Source organism: Neofelis nebulosa, chromosome X (assembly GCF_028018385.1).
Source record: "Neofelis nebulosa isolate mNeoNeb1 chromosome X, mNeoNeb1.pri, whole genome shotgun sequence".
In the NCBI taxonomy this organism is placed as follows: domain Eukaryota; kingdom Metazoa; phylum Chordata; class Mammalia; order Carnivora; family Felidae; genus Neofelis; species Neofelis nebulosa.
The window spans coordinates 118,246,876-118,260,973 of record NC_080800.1 but is presented as its reverse complement, the minus strand read 5'-3'; the positions used below and the strand labels follow the sequence as shown (position 1 = coordinate 118,260,973).

The window sequence follows — 14,098 nt, the reverse complement described above, 5'->3', positions numbered from 1 at the left end:
ATTTGAGGCCTTTAAACATCCACCAATTATGGTAAATGTTTAACTGTAGGAGTTCAGGCAGACAGCCAAACTCTGGTTTCAAAGCTATTGCTAGCTTTAGTTTAAAGAGTTTTTCATTTTTAAGTACAAGCATTTCTGGGTACTGGCTATACCCTATTGTGGCTAGAGCCACTGGAATTTGAATAAGTGGATTAGGCAGGACCTAGGTCCCAAAGAAATGGGCCCTGCAGCATTACCTGAAGTGTGCCAAAGAATTGGCTAGGGAAATCCCTGCCATTTATAACTTAGCTCTATTTACCTACAGCCAGTTTATCCCCACCGAGACAAAGTAAAGAGAGAGCCTGGTTTTGCTTACAAAAACAGCAAGGTTGGGGGGAGGGGTGTAAAATGACCGTTTGAGCCTTTCCTCCTTAGAAAAGCCAGGTATGTGAAATACACAGAGGATAGCCAAACTCCCCCGCCCCACAGGTACGTCTGCTTTCTTGCCAAGCTTATTAACTCAATTCCCAGTCTGCACGACACTGGTTTGAACATTAGCTTTTCCTCGGGATATTCCCACTCTCTTGTGCAAGCACTAGCAAAAGGGTACAAGAAAGGGGCCTAGACAATCCCCGCGCTGGATTTGCAGCCTCTGGATATTTGAGATTCAATTGCTAAAGCCTCTTTGGTATAGACAAGACGGTGAGGGGGCTACTGAACTGACTTTTCGTAGTCCCTTCCGTTGTCTCCTTTTCTGACTCCCCAAGGTATCCCGTGGGTGTCTTCCCGCACAGCCCCAGAGCTCCAAACCTTGTCCCCCTTCCCTAAAGCCTCTCATTCACCAACACCCTCCCCGACCAAAGTCCCCTCCCGGTCACCACCAAAGCCCGGAGAAGTGGAACGCACACAATGCCTCTCTTATAGGGCTCGAGCTGGGAACTGGGCATGCTCAGTAGCCAAAGCAGATTTTTTTTTTTTCCCCCTTCTTTTGGTCGCAAGTGCGGCATCTCTCCCAGTCCCACACCTCTCTTTCCTCTATCCCTATCCCCCTCTCCCCACCCCCAGCTCTTTAATCGTCCTGCTTAACCCGTTCTACACCGAAGGCATGCAGAGTTCTAAGATGCGGGGGATTAACCCGTCTCCTCCTAAAGCCACTAAATAAGTCTCACTCTGGGCTAAAGCTTTTCACTTTTGCCTTAAAGCCCCCAGCCCCTTACGCGCAGACAGGTAGGGGGAGTGAGGCTACTACTGGATCCCAGGAAACTGGTCCCAAGAAGGCTCCATCCAGGATTGCCTGCTACCGAAGAAGTATTCCCGGAGCCCTCCGTTCTGCGAGGTGACAATTAGCCAAAGGTACCGTACCCGTTATACAAAGCCCAAGTGCGATTGTTGCCTTTGAATGTCATTGTTGTTGACTCACCCCCCTCGGTCCTGGAATTATTCAATCCCGCGTAGACTCGACGCCCCTATCTACCTCCCTCGGCCTCCCCCACCCCCTCCGACGTTTCTTTGGCTTTGCCTGGGTTCTCGGTTGCTCTCTCAAAGGAATGCCCCGGTTGTGTGTGTGTGTCTGTGTGTCTGTGTGTCTGTGTGTCTGTGTGTGCCTTCGTTCTTGGGGGGCTGAAGGAGGAGAAAGGACTCGAGTGTGCGTGTATGTGGTGGGAGGATGGAGGTTGGCGCGCTCGCGTTTGGGGACTGGGGTCTCTACGCGTGAGGAAAGGGGTCGCTCCTCCCCAGGGGGTGTTTTAGGCATAAAGAGGGGGCGGGTGCGGGAGGAAAGTGCTTTTCTCGGCGTGTGGGCAGCAGAGGAATCAAGTGGAGGTGTCTGGATAGGGGACAGGGGGCCTCGGCAGTGTGCGGGGGTCGAGGTGCCTGAGTGCGGGGAGGGAGGCTGCGTGTGTGCGGGGGGTGGGGGGGGCGGGGGCGGGGATTCGGCGCGTGTATGTAAAGGTGCAGCCCGTGTGCGAGGGGCTGGGTGCGCGCGCGGTGTCTGGCCGGGTGCGCGCGCGCGCGCCGCTGCCCGCCTGCTTGCCTGCGAGGGCTGCTCGCTGGGTTTGACGGGCGAGCCGGCGCGGAGGAGCTGGATCCGGGATCGCGTAGAGCCCATCGCGGAAACTGCAGAGCGGATCGCGGCGCCGCGGGCCCTGCGAGAGCTGCGGGGCTCCGGAGGTGGGTGAATTACCAGCGGGTCTGCGCGAGCTGCACCGACACTCGCTGCCTCTTCCCGCTTGGCTCGGCAGCGCGCGCGCGCGCGCGCGCGTGTGTGTGTGTGTGTGTGTGCGCGCGCGCGCGCGCGTGCGCGCGGAGGGGGGCAGGTAGCTTATTATTTTTAGTTTGGGTCGTGTTGGTTTAGGGCCGGCGGAGTGGCCAAAGCGACCACAGTGGCTACTCCAGCACCACCCTGCTTGCCTGCCCACGGCGCGGTCGCGGGTCCCCGAGGACCCAAAGAATCCGGTGTCCTTAACATCGCTGCCTCCCCGGCGGGGAAAGTGTCCTGGTCTAGGGCGGCTCGGGCTGTCGGGGCCGCTGCGCTGGCTTTGTTTTCTGCGCCCCCCTCGCAAGCACTCTAGGCGGACGTGGGTCTGGGGCTCCCGGCAGTGGCCCGGGAGCTGGCCCGAGACTGCTGGCACCCTGCAACACCGGGAATACGAGAGAAGCCGGTAGCTAACTCTAAAAGCCCTGCAAAGCCGGGCAAGTGCTGGCAGCGCGACTTTGCAAGATGCCCAAATGTTGAGCTGATTTCTGGCGTGGTGAGAGCAGCATTTTGTGCCTGGGCAGCGGGGGGGGGGGGGGGGGGGGGGGGGGGGAGAAGGGGGAATGTGGGGGGGGAGGGGGGGTGCCCGGACCGCCGCTCTCGGCCACGGAGCCACCGGGTCACTCTGCCTGTGTGACAAGCGGGCCAGTGACGCCCCAGTGGCCCGCGGCCTCGTGGCTTGGGCTGGCGGTCTCTTACCCCTCAACCGCCGCACGCCGGGGCTAGAGGCCGACGGAAACTCCAATAGCTGCCCCTTGTGGGACGGGAGCGCGCGGAGAGATGTGTGCGCAGCGGAGCTGAAGGCCCCCCGCGACATCCCGAGCGGTCCCCGCCTCCGCTGCCCGACCCACGAGGCCGCTGCTTGGGCCCGGGACCCGGGAGGGGGCTGCGTGTCGGCTCCGGGATGCGGCAAAACGTTGCGGTACGCGCCACCGCCGGCAGCCCCTCCGGCCGCGTCCCCGCCGGCCCGAGGTAGCGCACAGGGGGCGGCAGTGACCGCGTCTCTCCGCGGAGCCCCTCACCCCCGCCTAGGCGGGCGGCCGGAGGTCTCTCCTGCCCGCGCCCGGGGAGCCACCCCGGCCCACCCTCGGCAGGCATCCGTCCCCCGCAGGCCCGCCGAGCGCCGGTGGACGCCGGATCCGTGGTAAGGCTCGCTGGCTTTGTGCGGTCCTGCCGGCCGCGGGAGCCGAGCGGCTTGCGGGGCGCGGAGATCCGGAGACCGAGAGGGAGATGGGGACACGGGCCGCTTTGGGCAGACGCGCCGCTCTCGGCAGCCCGAGACATGGCTTTTGGTACCCAACTCATACTTTCTGGGTTTTGGTTTGTTTTTTTTTTTTTTTCTTATTTCCCCTTTTTTTTTTTTTTTTTTTTATCCCTGATTTTAAAATGTGCATGTTTTAGTGGTGCCCTGGGAACGTGAGGTTTCTTTCGCTTGCGTTCAGCGCCCCTTCCCCTCTTTCTAGCTCCCTTCTAGCTCTCTTTCCTCCTCTCTCCACGGTCTCTTGCCCCTTCGGTCCCTCTTCGTGGGCGACCGACTCCCCTCTCCCTTGCTTGCCAGTCCAGCTGCCTGCGGCTTTCTGTTTCACAGGAGATGCATTGGGGAACTTCCTAGGTCGTCCTTGCGCCTTTTTTCTCCCATGCTACTTAAAGTAGAAATTACGAGGAGGAGGGCAGCTCCTTATGCAATTTCAGATCTGCTGATGCTCCCTGTTCTTGTTTTTGTACTGAATTCAGGTTATTCGGGGCTTTTATTGCTTTGTTTTGTTTTTAGTTTGGCTGATTTTTGGTTGGGGGGGTGTAGTAACAAGAAATGACTCAACTGAACCAGAATAGCTGTTGAAAACCACATCTATAGGAAGGCAAAACGATCATGTGAAATTTTGATTTTACAATGAAAGTTGGCTTGGATGATGTCATACTTAAGAATTTATGACTTCTTTTTGCACTGCCAGTCAAGCTCTCAGGGTGAATAGGGGAAATGCATGTCTATATGGCAAGCGAGGATCATCTCGGCGGTGCTGGCTGTATCCTGAACCGAACTATGTAAAATGCACATCTTTCTGGGTCGTGGCTAATGGATTGCCTACCTTGAGACATGCTTGGTTTTACCACTAGCTGATTCCTCGTGGGCAAACTAAACAAAGGAGTTTCTGTGTGACACTTTTTTGTATCATTCCCTCATGGTGGGTTCCTGGGTGATTTATTTATTTTATTAATATTTGGTGGTAACCATATTGAAATTACAGCCAGCTTCCCATGCAAGATGGAAAAGACACACATGGCTAAAATTGCATCAATAAAAATACACGGCGCTTGTTTTTCCTTTCACTCTTTTCCATGAAGCATTGCATATGTGTGTGTATATGCATGCAGTATTTCAGGAATTGGCCACAACGGGTTAATTTGCGAAGCATTCAACTCCACTAAGCGACTCGTGATTTGTTTATGGACAGAGACATGGAGTGGTGAGACTGGGAGGGGATGTTGGGAAGTGATGATTTTAGGAGAAACATTTACTGGACTAAATGTGTCTGGTGCTTCAGATAAACCCACTCAAGGATCGTAGCCTGTAAACTCTTCTTCCTCAGCGGTGCTAGTCGGTGGTCAAAGTGAAGGAGATAAGCATCTGAGCCAAGTGTCAGGCGGACCTGGGTTCAAAATGGCGTGTGAAGGAGTAGAAGTGGGCCAGGTAGGCAGGAGAGCCTGTTCTTGGGGTGGGAGAGCTGTCTAGACATCAGCTAGGCAGTGCAGGAGCAGGCAGGTTTCTCTCCTATTTTCAGGGACCCAGGGACAAAAGCACCCCCCCCCCCCCGTCCCCACTTTGGGAGATGACTGACAAAAGACTGGATACTGTGTGTTTACTTGAAATTAAAATTTTGGTCATTTCCTACTGGGTTGTTTTTCTAGAACCTCACTGGGTCATCCGTGTTTTTTAAGGCAGCCATGTCCAAGAGTGAACTGATTCACGGCAGTGTGCTTACCTGTGGGCTGAAGCTCAGGCAGATCTCTTCCTAGGGCTCCTTCTACCTTGATCTTGTGACTGTCCCCTCTACTGCAACCCAATCCTGGCTTGGCCATCCTCCACCGAACCCAGGGGTCTAATATCTCCTCTGTTTGGCCTCTTATCTAACTGAAGCCCAGAGAGTAGACTTCTACAGGTGGAAATGCCTTCGTGGTGCAAACTACAAAAGGCACAGTGGATGGTCTGGGACAGGTCAGTAGAGTTGCCACAGGTCTGTGTGCGGGGGGGCAGCATGTGATGGTCCACGTAGAGAAAAGATTTTCAGATTGTTAAGGTTTACGTACGATCGAGGCTTTTTTTCCTGTTGTTTGTTGTGTGTTCTGCACACGTAAAATGTGTATAAACCCCACGTATGGAAATAAAACGTATGGCATTTCTGCTGATTATTGTTCAACTGAGTGAGAGCACTTGCAGAAAAATACAAAGCCGATAATTACAGCCATGTGTTCACTATGGTATGATGTAGACACAAATGATCTTTCAAGTAATGATCATTGAAAAAATGTTTTCTTTTTATTTTTTAGATTGTTTCTCTTTATTCAGAAGCATAAAGTTGTTTGCTGATTGCCAGAAGATGTTTCTTTGGCTCTTTCTGATTTTGTCAGCCCTGATCTCTTCGACAAATGCAGATTCTGACATATCGGTGGAAATTTGCAATGTGTGCTCCTGCGTGTCAGTCGAGAACGTGCTCTATGTCAACTGTGAGAAGGTTTCAGTCTACAGACCAAATCAGCTGAAACCACCCTGGTCTAATTTTTATCACCTCAACTTCCAGAACAATTTTTTAAATATCCTCTATCCGAATACATTCTTGAATTTTTCACACGCAGTGTCCCTGCAGCTGGGAAATAATAAACTGCAGAACATTGAGGGAGGAGCCTTTCTTGGGCTCAGTGCATTAAAGCAGTTGCACTTGAACAACAATGAATTAAAGATTCTCCGAGCTGACACTTTCCTTGGCATAGAGAACTTGGAGTATCTCCAGGCTGACTACAATTTAATCAAGTATATTGAACGAGGAGCCTTCAATAAACTCCACAAACTGAAAGTTCTCATTCTTAATGACAATCTGATTTCATTCCTTCCTGATAATATTTTCCGATTCGCGTCTTTGACCCACCTGGATATACGAGGGAACAGGATCCAGAAGCTCCCCTATATCGGGGTTCTGGAACACATAGGCCGCGTTGTCGAACTGCAATTAGAAGACAATCCTTGGAACTGCAGCTGTGATTTGTTGCCTTTAAAAGCCTGGCTGGAGAACATGCCATATAACATTTACATAGGAGAAGCTATCTGCGAAACGCCCAGTGACTTATATGGGAGGCTTTTAAAAGAAACCAACAAACAAGAATTATGCCCCATGGGCACGGGCAGTGATTTTGATGTACGAATCCTGCCTCCGTCTCAGCTGGAGAATGGCTTCACCACTCCCAATGGCCACACTACCCAAACGTCCTTACACAGATTAGTGACCAAACCGCCGAAAACGACAAACCCTTCCAAGATCTCTGGAATCGTGGCAGGCAAATCCCTCTCCAACCGCAATCTCAGTCAGATCGTGTCTTACCAAACGAGGGTGCCTCCTCTTACGCCTTGCCCAGCACCTTGCTTTTGCAAAACACATCCTTCGGACTTGGGACTGAGCGTCAACTGCCAAGAGAAAAATATACAGTCCATGTCTGAACTGGTCCCGAAACCTTTAAATGCCAAGAAGTTGCACGTCAACGGCAATAGCATCAGAGACGTGGACGTCTCGGACTTCGCCGAGTTTGAAGGACTGGATTTGCTCCATTTAGGCAGCAATCAGATTACGGTGATCAAGGGCGACGTATTCCACAATCTCACTAATTTACGCAGGCTGTATCTCAACGGCAATCAGATTGAGAGACTCTACCCCGAAATATTTTCGGGCCTTCGTAACCTGCAGTATCTGTATTTGGAATACAATCTGATTAAGGAGATCTTAGCAGGCACCTTCGACTCCATGCCCAATTTGCAATTGCTGTATTTAAACAACAATCTCTTAAAGAGCCTGCCTGTTTACATTTTTTCTGGAGCGCCCCTGGCTAGACTGAACCTGCGGAACAACAAGTTCATGTACTTGCCCGTCAGCGGGGTCCTCGATCAGCTGCAGTCTCTGACGCAGATTGACTTGGAGGGCAACCCTTGGGACTGCACTTGTGACTTGGTGGCACTAAAGCTGTGGCTGGAGAAGCTGAATGACGGCATCGTGGTGAAGGAACTGAAGTGTGAGACACCCGTCCAGTTTGCCAACATTGAACTGAAGTCCCTCAAAAATGAAATCTTATGTCCCAAACTCTTAAACAAGCTATCCGCGCCATTCACGAGCCCCGCACCTGCCATTACGTTCACCACCCCACTGGGTCCCATTCGAAGTCCTCCCGGTGGCCCAGTGCCTCTGTCTATTTTAATCTTAAGCATCTTGGTGGTCCTCATTTTAACAGTGTTTGTTGCTTTTTGCCTTCTTGTTTTTGTGCTGCGACGAAACAGGAAGCCCACCGTGAAGCACGAAGGCCTGGGGAACCCGGAGTGTGGCTCCATGCAGCTGCAGCTCAGGAAACACGACCACAAGACCAACAAAAAAGACGGACTGAGCACAGAAGCTTTCATTCCACAAACCATAGAACAGATGAGCAAGAGCCACACCTGTGGTTTGAAAGAGTCCGAAACCGGGTTCATGTTCTCGGACCCGCCGGGACAGAAAGTCACTATGAGGAACGTGGCCGACAAGGAGAAAGATTTGTTACATGCAGACAGTAGGAAGAGACTGAGCACCATCGACGAGCTGGATGAATTATTCCCGAGCAGGGATTCCAATGTGTTTATCCAGAATTTTCTTGAAAGCAAAAAGGAGTACAACAGCATAGGTGTCAGCGGCTTCGAGATCCGCTATCCGGAAAAACAACAAGACAAAAAGAACAAGAAGTCGCTGATAGGCGGCAACCACAGTAAAATTGTCGTGGAACAAAGGAAGACCAGCGAGTATTTTGAACTGAAGGCAAAACTCCAGAGTTCCCCCGACTACCTACAGGTCCTTGAGGAGCAGACAGCTTTGAACAAGATCTAGGTCATGCAGTCTTACTTCGTACAGAGGACATTTATTTAATGATGAAAGTGCCTTTTGTTGACTCCTGACTTCCAAATACTATATTATCAATAGGCATAGAGGCAGGTGTTTCCAAGGGTGTCTCATTAACCATAGCTGCAAAAGGTGTGTCCGGTAGAAGAGAATTTCCTTAATAGATTTTACTATATAAAACCTATACTGTGGAGTCCTGTGGGGATACTGCAAACTCTATTGCCAAAGGGATGCTTTATATACATAAAACACTGAATTTAACCTCAAGAGGCAAATCTGTTTTGTACCCCAATGCAAAACCTTCGTCTCTTTGTGCTTTGTAAAGCAGACTCAAGAAAACTGGTACCAGTGTTTGTACCTCAGCTGGGTCTTTCATTTTGCACGTAGATTAAGTTGGTGGAACTGGAATAATCCTTTCGATTCGTGGCATTGTAACAATTCTGCGTAAAGATTATCTGAAAAGTAAAAACACAAAAAAACCAAAAAAACAAAAAAACAACAAAAAAAGACAAGAACAAAACAAAACAAAACAAAACAAAAAAAAAAGCATGCAAAGAGAGAACATTCGATAGTATTTGTAAAATTGGTAAACTTTATGGCCTGCATCTTGAAACCGCTGGATTTATAATGTTAAATTGTGCAAATATTTGTTTAAAATATACCATGCATTACATAACTATAAAATAAATTTGAACACTTTAAGCATTACCTGTCTATACATGAAACCTAAAAGAAAAAAAATCAACGTGAGTTACGTAGCGTTTGTGGTGATCTGAAGAAATACATGATGTTTATCAGAATTAAACAAGGCTCAAATTAAACTAACATTAGAGTTTGTTCTCAGTTCTGTGAAATACCCACAATCCTTAAAGTGCTTACCGTGTGAGCGCACCCAAAGCTATTTTTGTAACATAATTCATATTTATGAAGTACTTTGTATACTAAATAGGAAAATATGTACTCCTTAATATGTATTTAATATGCCTGACTTGTTTTCCTGATCACAGGGAATTTATCAGTTAAGTATCAATCTAGACAGAAAAAAATATACCAAACTGAAACCGAAGCTTATGTGTACAGAAATATTCTGGACATTGTGATCAGGTATCATTTAGAAACGAAACAAAAAACACAAAAACACAAAAAGACAAAAAAATAAAAATAAAAACCAGTTCTGTGCTATTCTTGAGAATTCAGCATATTATCTGCAGATTTGTTACCAACCGTGCATTTTAAAATAGGTTCCTTAGTTTTATAGTATCGTGTCTGGGGCAGTTGTTAGTTGCCATCAGTTGTCTTGCTTTTCAGGATTCTACGAGCTTACATCAAATAGTTTTCACTACAAATATTGACAGAATTAACGAGTAAGGTTAATAGCGATATCCTGTCCGCATCAGTATCCTGTCCTGTCATCGTTCGACTACGATCAGATAATCCAGTAGAGCCGTGAACATCACGGTAGTGTCGGCTATCAGAGCCACACTGGAAAATGCTTTCTTTGGTCTCCGATGGGTTCACAGTCTGCAACTACAAACGATATGCCACTGCGTTTGCTTGTGCAAACTTGTGTTAACTTGCTTGTTAACTTCGAAGTCAAAATTGGTCAAAGGAACGGAGGAGGACTTGGTAATGGGAGACATCTGAACATTTGTAGGAGCTCCCAATTAGCAAAGTGACATCCCGAAATGCATTACCTTCTTGGCCTGCCTGCATATGTATAATTACTGTGTTAATCAGTAAGATGACCAAGAAGGTAAACATAGACATTCTTCTTCGCGAACTTCAAGTGGCAGATGTTTTGGTGCAGCTTCCAAAATGATACTGTGGTTAAAGTTGTAACAGTAGTCCCTTTATTAAGTACTAATTTCAGGGCTTTATATGTTTGTTCCGAGATAAAACAAACAAACAACTTGGCATTCTTAGACGGTGTGTGTGCGCGCGCGCGTGTGTGCGTATTTGAGTGTATGTGCGTACATATAGATAATTTGGAGATTTTTTTTTTTTAAATAGCAAAAAAATCGTCTCCATATGTATGTGCTGGTGCTCTTAAAACTTTAATGTGTAATTTTAATTTTCATGACGATGTCTGTGAAAACTTTATATGAATATTAAAAAACATACAAACGAATACTTGCTTTCTGATCTTGAAAGAAAAGACACGAAGATGTGTGCCCAACAGCGTGTTTTCATCTAGTTTCGTAAGGACTTTGAATATGCCATTACCATGCTTGCAGGCATCCATGGATTAAAGGGCTCCTAATGCATACTGACAGGATAAAGATGCAAAAGCTTCAAAGAAAGTGTTTTAGTTTATCCTGTCAATAAAGTATGGATTGAGGAATCTTAAGTAGACACTTACAGGAGGAACCGGAAGCTCAATCCATGATCCGGGGATAATAGGTCATTGGGACGATGCCTTTTGTTCAGTGTGGCGAGGCTTTGAAGATGTTTCAAGGTTTCTGCCATTGTCAATGGCGAGAGGACCTGCCGCCATCTTAAAGCTTGCTGTAGCATATTGGCTATCTCAAACTCTTCCGCTGAGAGGTATAAATGTTCCACTTTCTTTCAAGAGTAATTTAAATGTGTGTGATTATTTGGAGGTTTTAATTGTAAGTGAATGACAGTAACAAATCCTTGGTTAAGGCTGATCTGTTTTCCTTAACTGAAGTCATTGTGCCTACATTATACAGTGTATACTATTTTGCACCTGCCTCTCATTAGTTCTGCTTGTACATTTTATGATAATGTAGTTAGGCATAAGTTTTGAGTTGAGTACAAGAGCAGTTAAAATACCGTATCTACATTTTGTTGGCTTCAACTATAACCTTGATGTTAGTTTAACCCCTTGAGGAGCGATATATACGTCAGTACAGCATCTTTAGTAGAATTTGCTTCTGATCTAGAAAATCCAAGAAGTGCTCACTTCTAATGTGGTCTGACACATCATGGGCTTCTTGGCATCGTATCATGTGCTCGGACTCTGTTAGAACGGTTGCAGAGAAGATTAGATCCTGTGAAATTAGTGGAGGGGTTGAGATAATATATTATGTCTGTGTAATATAAATCAAGTTTTAAATTATTTTTTTATGAAATCAATAAAGATGATTCAATTCTTGAAAAGTAAATCTTTGTGTAATTTTATGAGAAAGCAGCTATTAAAATACAGTGATTCAAGTCTATAAGGCGATTTATATTCTATATTTAGTTTTCCATTCTGAATAAATATATTAATTAGAAGATCATTTAAGACCGGCTTTCTTTTGTTGCTTTTTAAAAATATTTCATTTCTTTAAGCCATAAGGATGCATAAATTACACAGGGCATGGCCTCATGAGTAACGTCAGTGGGTACTGCAGAAATAACAGAACACATCTAGAAATGTATGGCAGTAATATTAATCTATGATATCTTTTGCATGATTTGTACTTTGACATTGTATGAAATGAGCACAGTGAGTTTTGTTTTTGTTTTTTGTTTTCTTTTTTTTTTTTTGTTATTGTTGTCGCATCCAAAGAGCTGGGGAGAAAATATATCAAGAATGTATTTATAATCACTATTTTGAAATAAAGTAAAGAAAACACATTGTATTGTTTTTACCCTGATTTGGTTGTTAGTATTTTAGGTTAGTTTATAAGATCAAAATCAAGCAGTTCTATAAAAGCTAATGTAAATCACAGAAAGAAACTGTTTTAATGACTTTTGCTTGCTTTTAATAGCATCAAGGTATTAGACAGAATTTATTAAATGCCATTTTTATGGAAGTATTAATAAAATTGTTTGCTAGAATGGTATTTCTGAAGCCACAGTTTGTGAAATATATTTATCTTTCCGTTATCTTTCAGAGGAAATAAAGTAGTAACCAAATTGGTCTTTTCACCTAGATTTGAGGGTAAGATACAGAGCTTTAGAAAACTGTTTGTATTAAACTTAATTGATAAATCTATGTTAAGAGATGCTTTTTCCCCCCCAAAACATCTTTGCAATCTGTATTCCTTTCCCCTGACAGCCCATTCCCATGAATCAGTTGGAATCTGACATAACTGCAGATAAGCAGATATTAATATTCAGTCTTAACTATTAAAATATGTTTAGAAAAACTTTAGAACCTCTATAATCCACGGCCAGCCTGGCAGGTTACAAGTTAGCTGCCCATTTATGGGCTGGATTGTGATTTTTATTTGGTTCTTTCAAAGATGATCAAAATCACCAATCCATCACTTTACCAGAGTTTTATGGTCGAGAAAAAATGAACCGAGTGCATTATGGTTAATTTGAGGCTAATCATGTCCAGCAAAGATTATAAACAGACCAATAAAGTGAACTGGAGGCACGTTTCCTTAGGGGAAGAGACGCAAAGAGAGAGGGAAACAGAATATAAACTAAGAGTATTGTGGCCTCAAGCCTATACCTAGCTATGCTGAAGAAGTCAACAGCATGGATAGCACATACAAGTGCTTTTGGGCGAAATGTTTTCCGTGTCACAGGCTATACATCCCGTGATTGTGTGACTTTTTAGTTCTTTGTGAGTTACTGAGCATAGGGCTTTGGGTCCCAGCCACTCAGTTATGTGGACAAGCGGTATCAGATGAAGGTTTGGCTTCATTTCCAGTGCTCATTCAATTAGTCACTATGGTCAGATGGGCTGAACTAAAATATCCTGTTTGTGGCTTCACTTACCGGGGATAACTGGCAACAAATCTCAAATTCACCCGATAATTGCTAACCCGCGATTTTGGATATGCTGAGGCTCTGTCCTTTGTTAAATTAAAAGCAAACGGGAGGTTAAGTGAGTTTTAAAACCTCATTTTTGGACAAAACTGCCCTTAATCTAATTTTGAATTTTGTTTTGTCTTAGTTTCCACTGGTTGTTAAGATTGCACTTTAGAAGGGGAATCAAGGAAGGCAAACTGTGCTGTCTCCCTTATTTATATGAAAGAGCCAAATACTGGCTATCGAGAACAAAAAGATTCAGGTTTTTCATTAAATCGTAATAATTATCAGATCCATTGACTGTAGCGCCAAGATCCAGGGAAGAATTTCACATTAGCTATAGAAAGGAAATAGTCGTCGTCCAAAGTTTCTGAACAACGCATTTCTCTTGGTTGGCAAATACCGGATCGTGTCCTAGGCCGCTGGTTAACAACCCAAGGAAGCCATGTTGTGCAGTGGCTACTGCTCGTGGAAGCCTTTGAAAATCCTAGTAAGCTCAATTCTCCCGACTAAGAATTGCAATGTATATTTCCATTATTGTTTCATGTAAACCGAACCGTTGTGGTAAAATTCTGGAGTTGCTATTCAGTTATTTTAATGCTGTTTTCACTAATAAAAGTCTTTTCTTAATAGGTCATATTTGTAGCCATTTAGTGTGTTTATTAGTGCGAAATTGGCAAAGCTCAACATCAAGAAGAAATGCAAATGATTTGGTTTTTAGCCGATGCCGTTGTTGTGTTAGTTTATACAATAGGCCAGGTCGACAAGAAAAACAAAGCAAAACAAAACAATAGGCCGGGTCTAAGTCCCTCCCTCACCACCCCCCACCCCCACAACACACACAGGAATCACACACGGGAATACACACAAATAGTGAATTATGCCCTAAGGGAATTACTTAGTTGATATAAACAAATAAAAGGTCTCTGCCTTGACTCCCTAGATGCACCAAATCCAAGTAGGTACTGCAGCCCAAACGATAAGTGTCTTGCTCTTCTCTTCACTTTATTTATTTATTTATTTATTTATT

General features: G+C 45.7%; 1 protein-coding gene and 1 long non-coding RNA gene across 5 annotated transcripts in view; one reads left to right on the top strand and one right to left on the bottom strand.

The window, feature by feature from the left end:
- The window catches only part of LOC131501971 (uncharacterized), a 355,252-nt gene extending 353,341 nt beyond the window's left edge, over nucleotides 1-1,911 (bottom strand). Inside the window, exon 1 of one of the 2 annotated variants that reach the window (XR_009256932.1) lies at nucleotides 1,400-1,911. This is a non-coding gene — a long non-coding RNA (uncharacterized LOC131501971). The remainder of the gene's footprint in view (nucleotides 1-1,399) is intronic. The other variant, XR_009256933.1, reaches the window with a different exon arrangement.
- SLITRK4 (SLIT and NTRK like family member 4) lies at nucleotides 972-13,705 on the top strand. 3 transcript variants are annotated; one of them, XM_058712546.1, is made up of 3 exons: nucleotides 972-1,332; nucleotides 5,780-13,477; nucleotides 13,512-13,705. In XM_058712546.1, the coding sequence occupies exon 2, from the start codon at nucleotides 5,830-5,832 to the stop codon at nucleotides 8,344-8,346; it is 2,517 nt and encodes an 838-aa protein (XP_058568529.1). In that variant the 5' UTR covers nucleotides 972-1,332; nucleotides 5,780-5,829; the 3' UTR covers nucleotides 8,347-13,477; nucleotides 13,512-13,705. The 3 variants fall into 3 exon arrangements, with proteins under 3 accessions (XP_058568529.1, XP_058568527.1, XP_058568528.1); XM_058712544.1 differs by lacking the exon at nucleotides 972-1,332 and adding an exon at nucleotides 1,943-2,148; XM_058712545.1 differs by lacking the exon at nucleotides 972-1,332 and adding an exon at nucleotides 2,293-2,729.
- The last annotated feature ends 393 nt before the right edge of the window (nucleotides 13,706-14,098 follow it).

Bases quoted from the DNA above. Each gene is read 5' to 3' on its own strand.
- SLITRK4 (XM_058712546.1), top strand. From the start codon at position 5,830: ATGTTTCTTTGGCTCTTTCTGATTTTGTCAGCCCTGATCTCTTCGACA.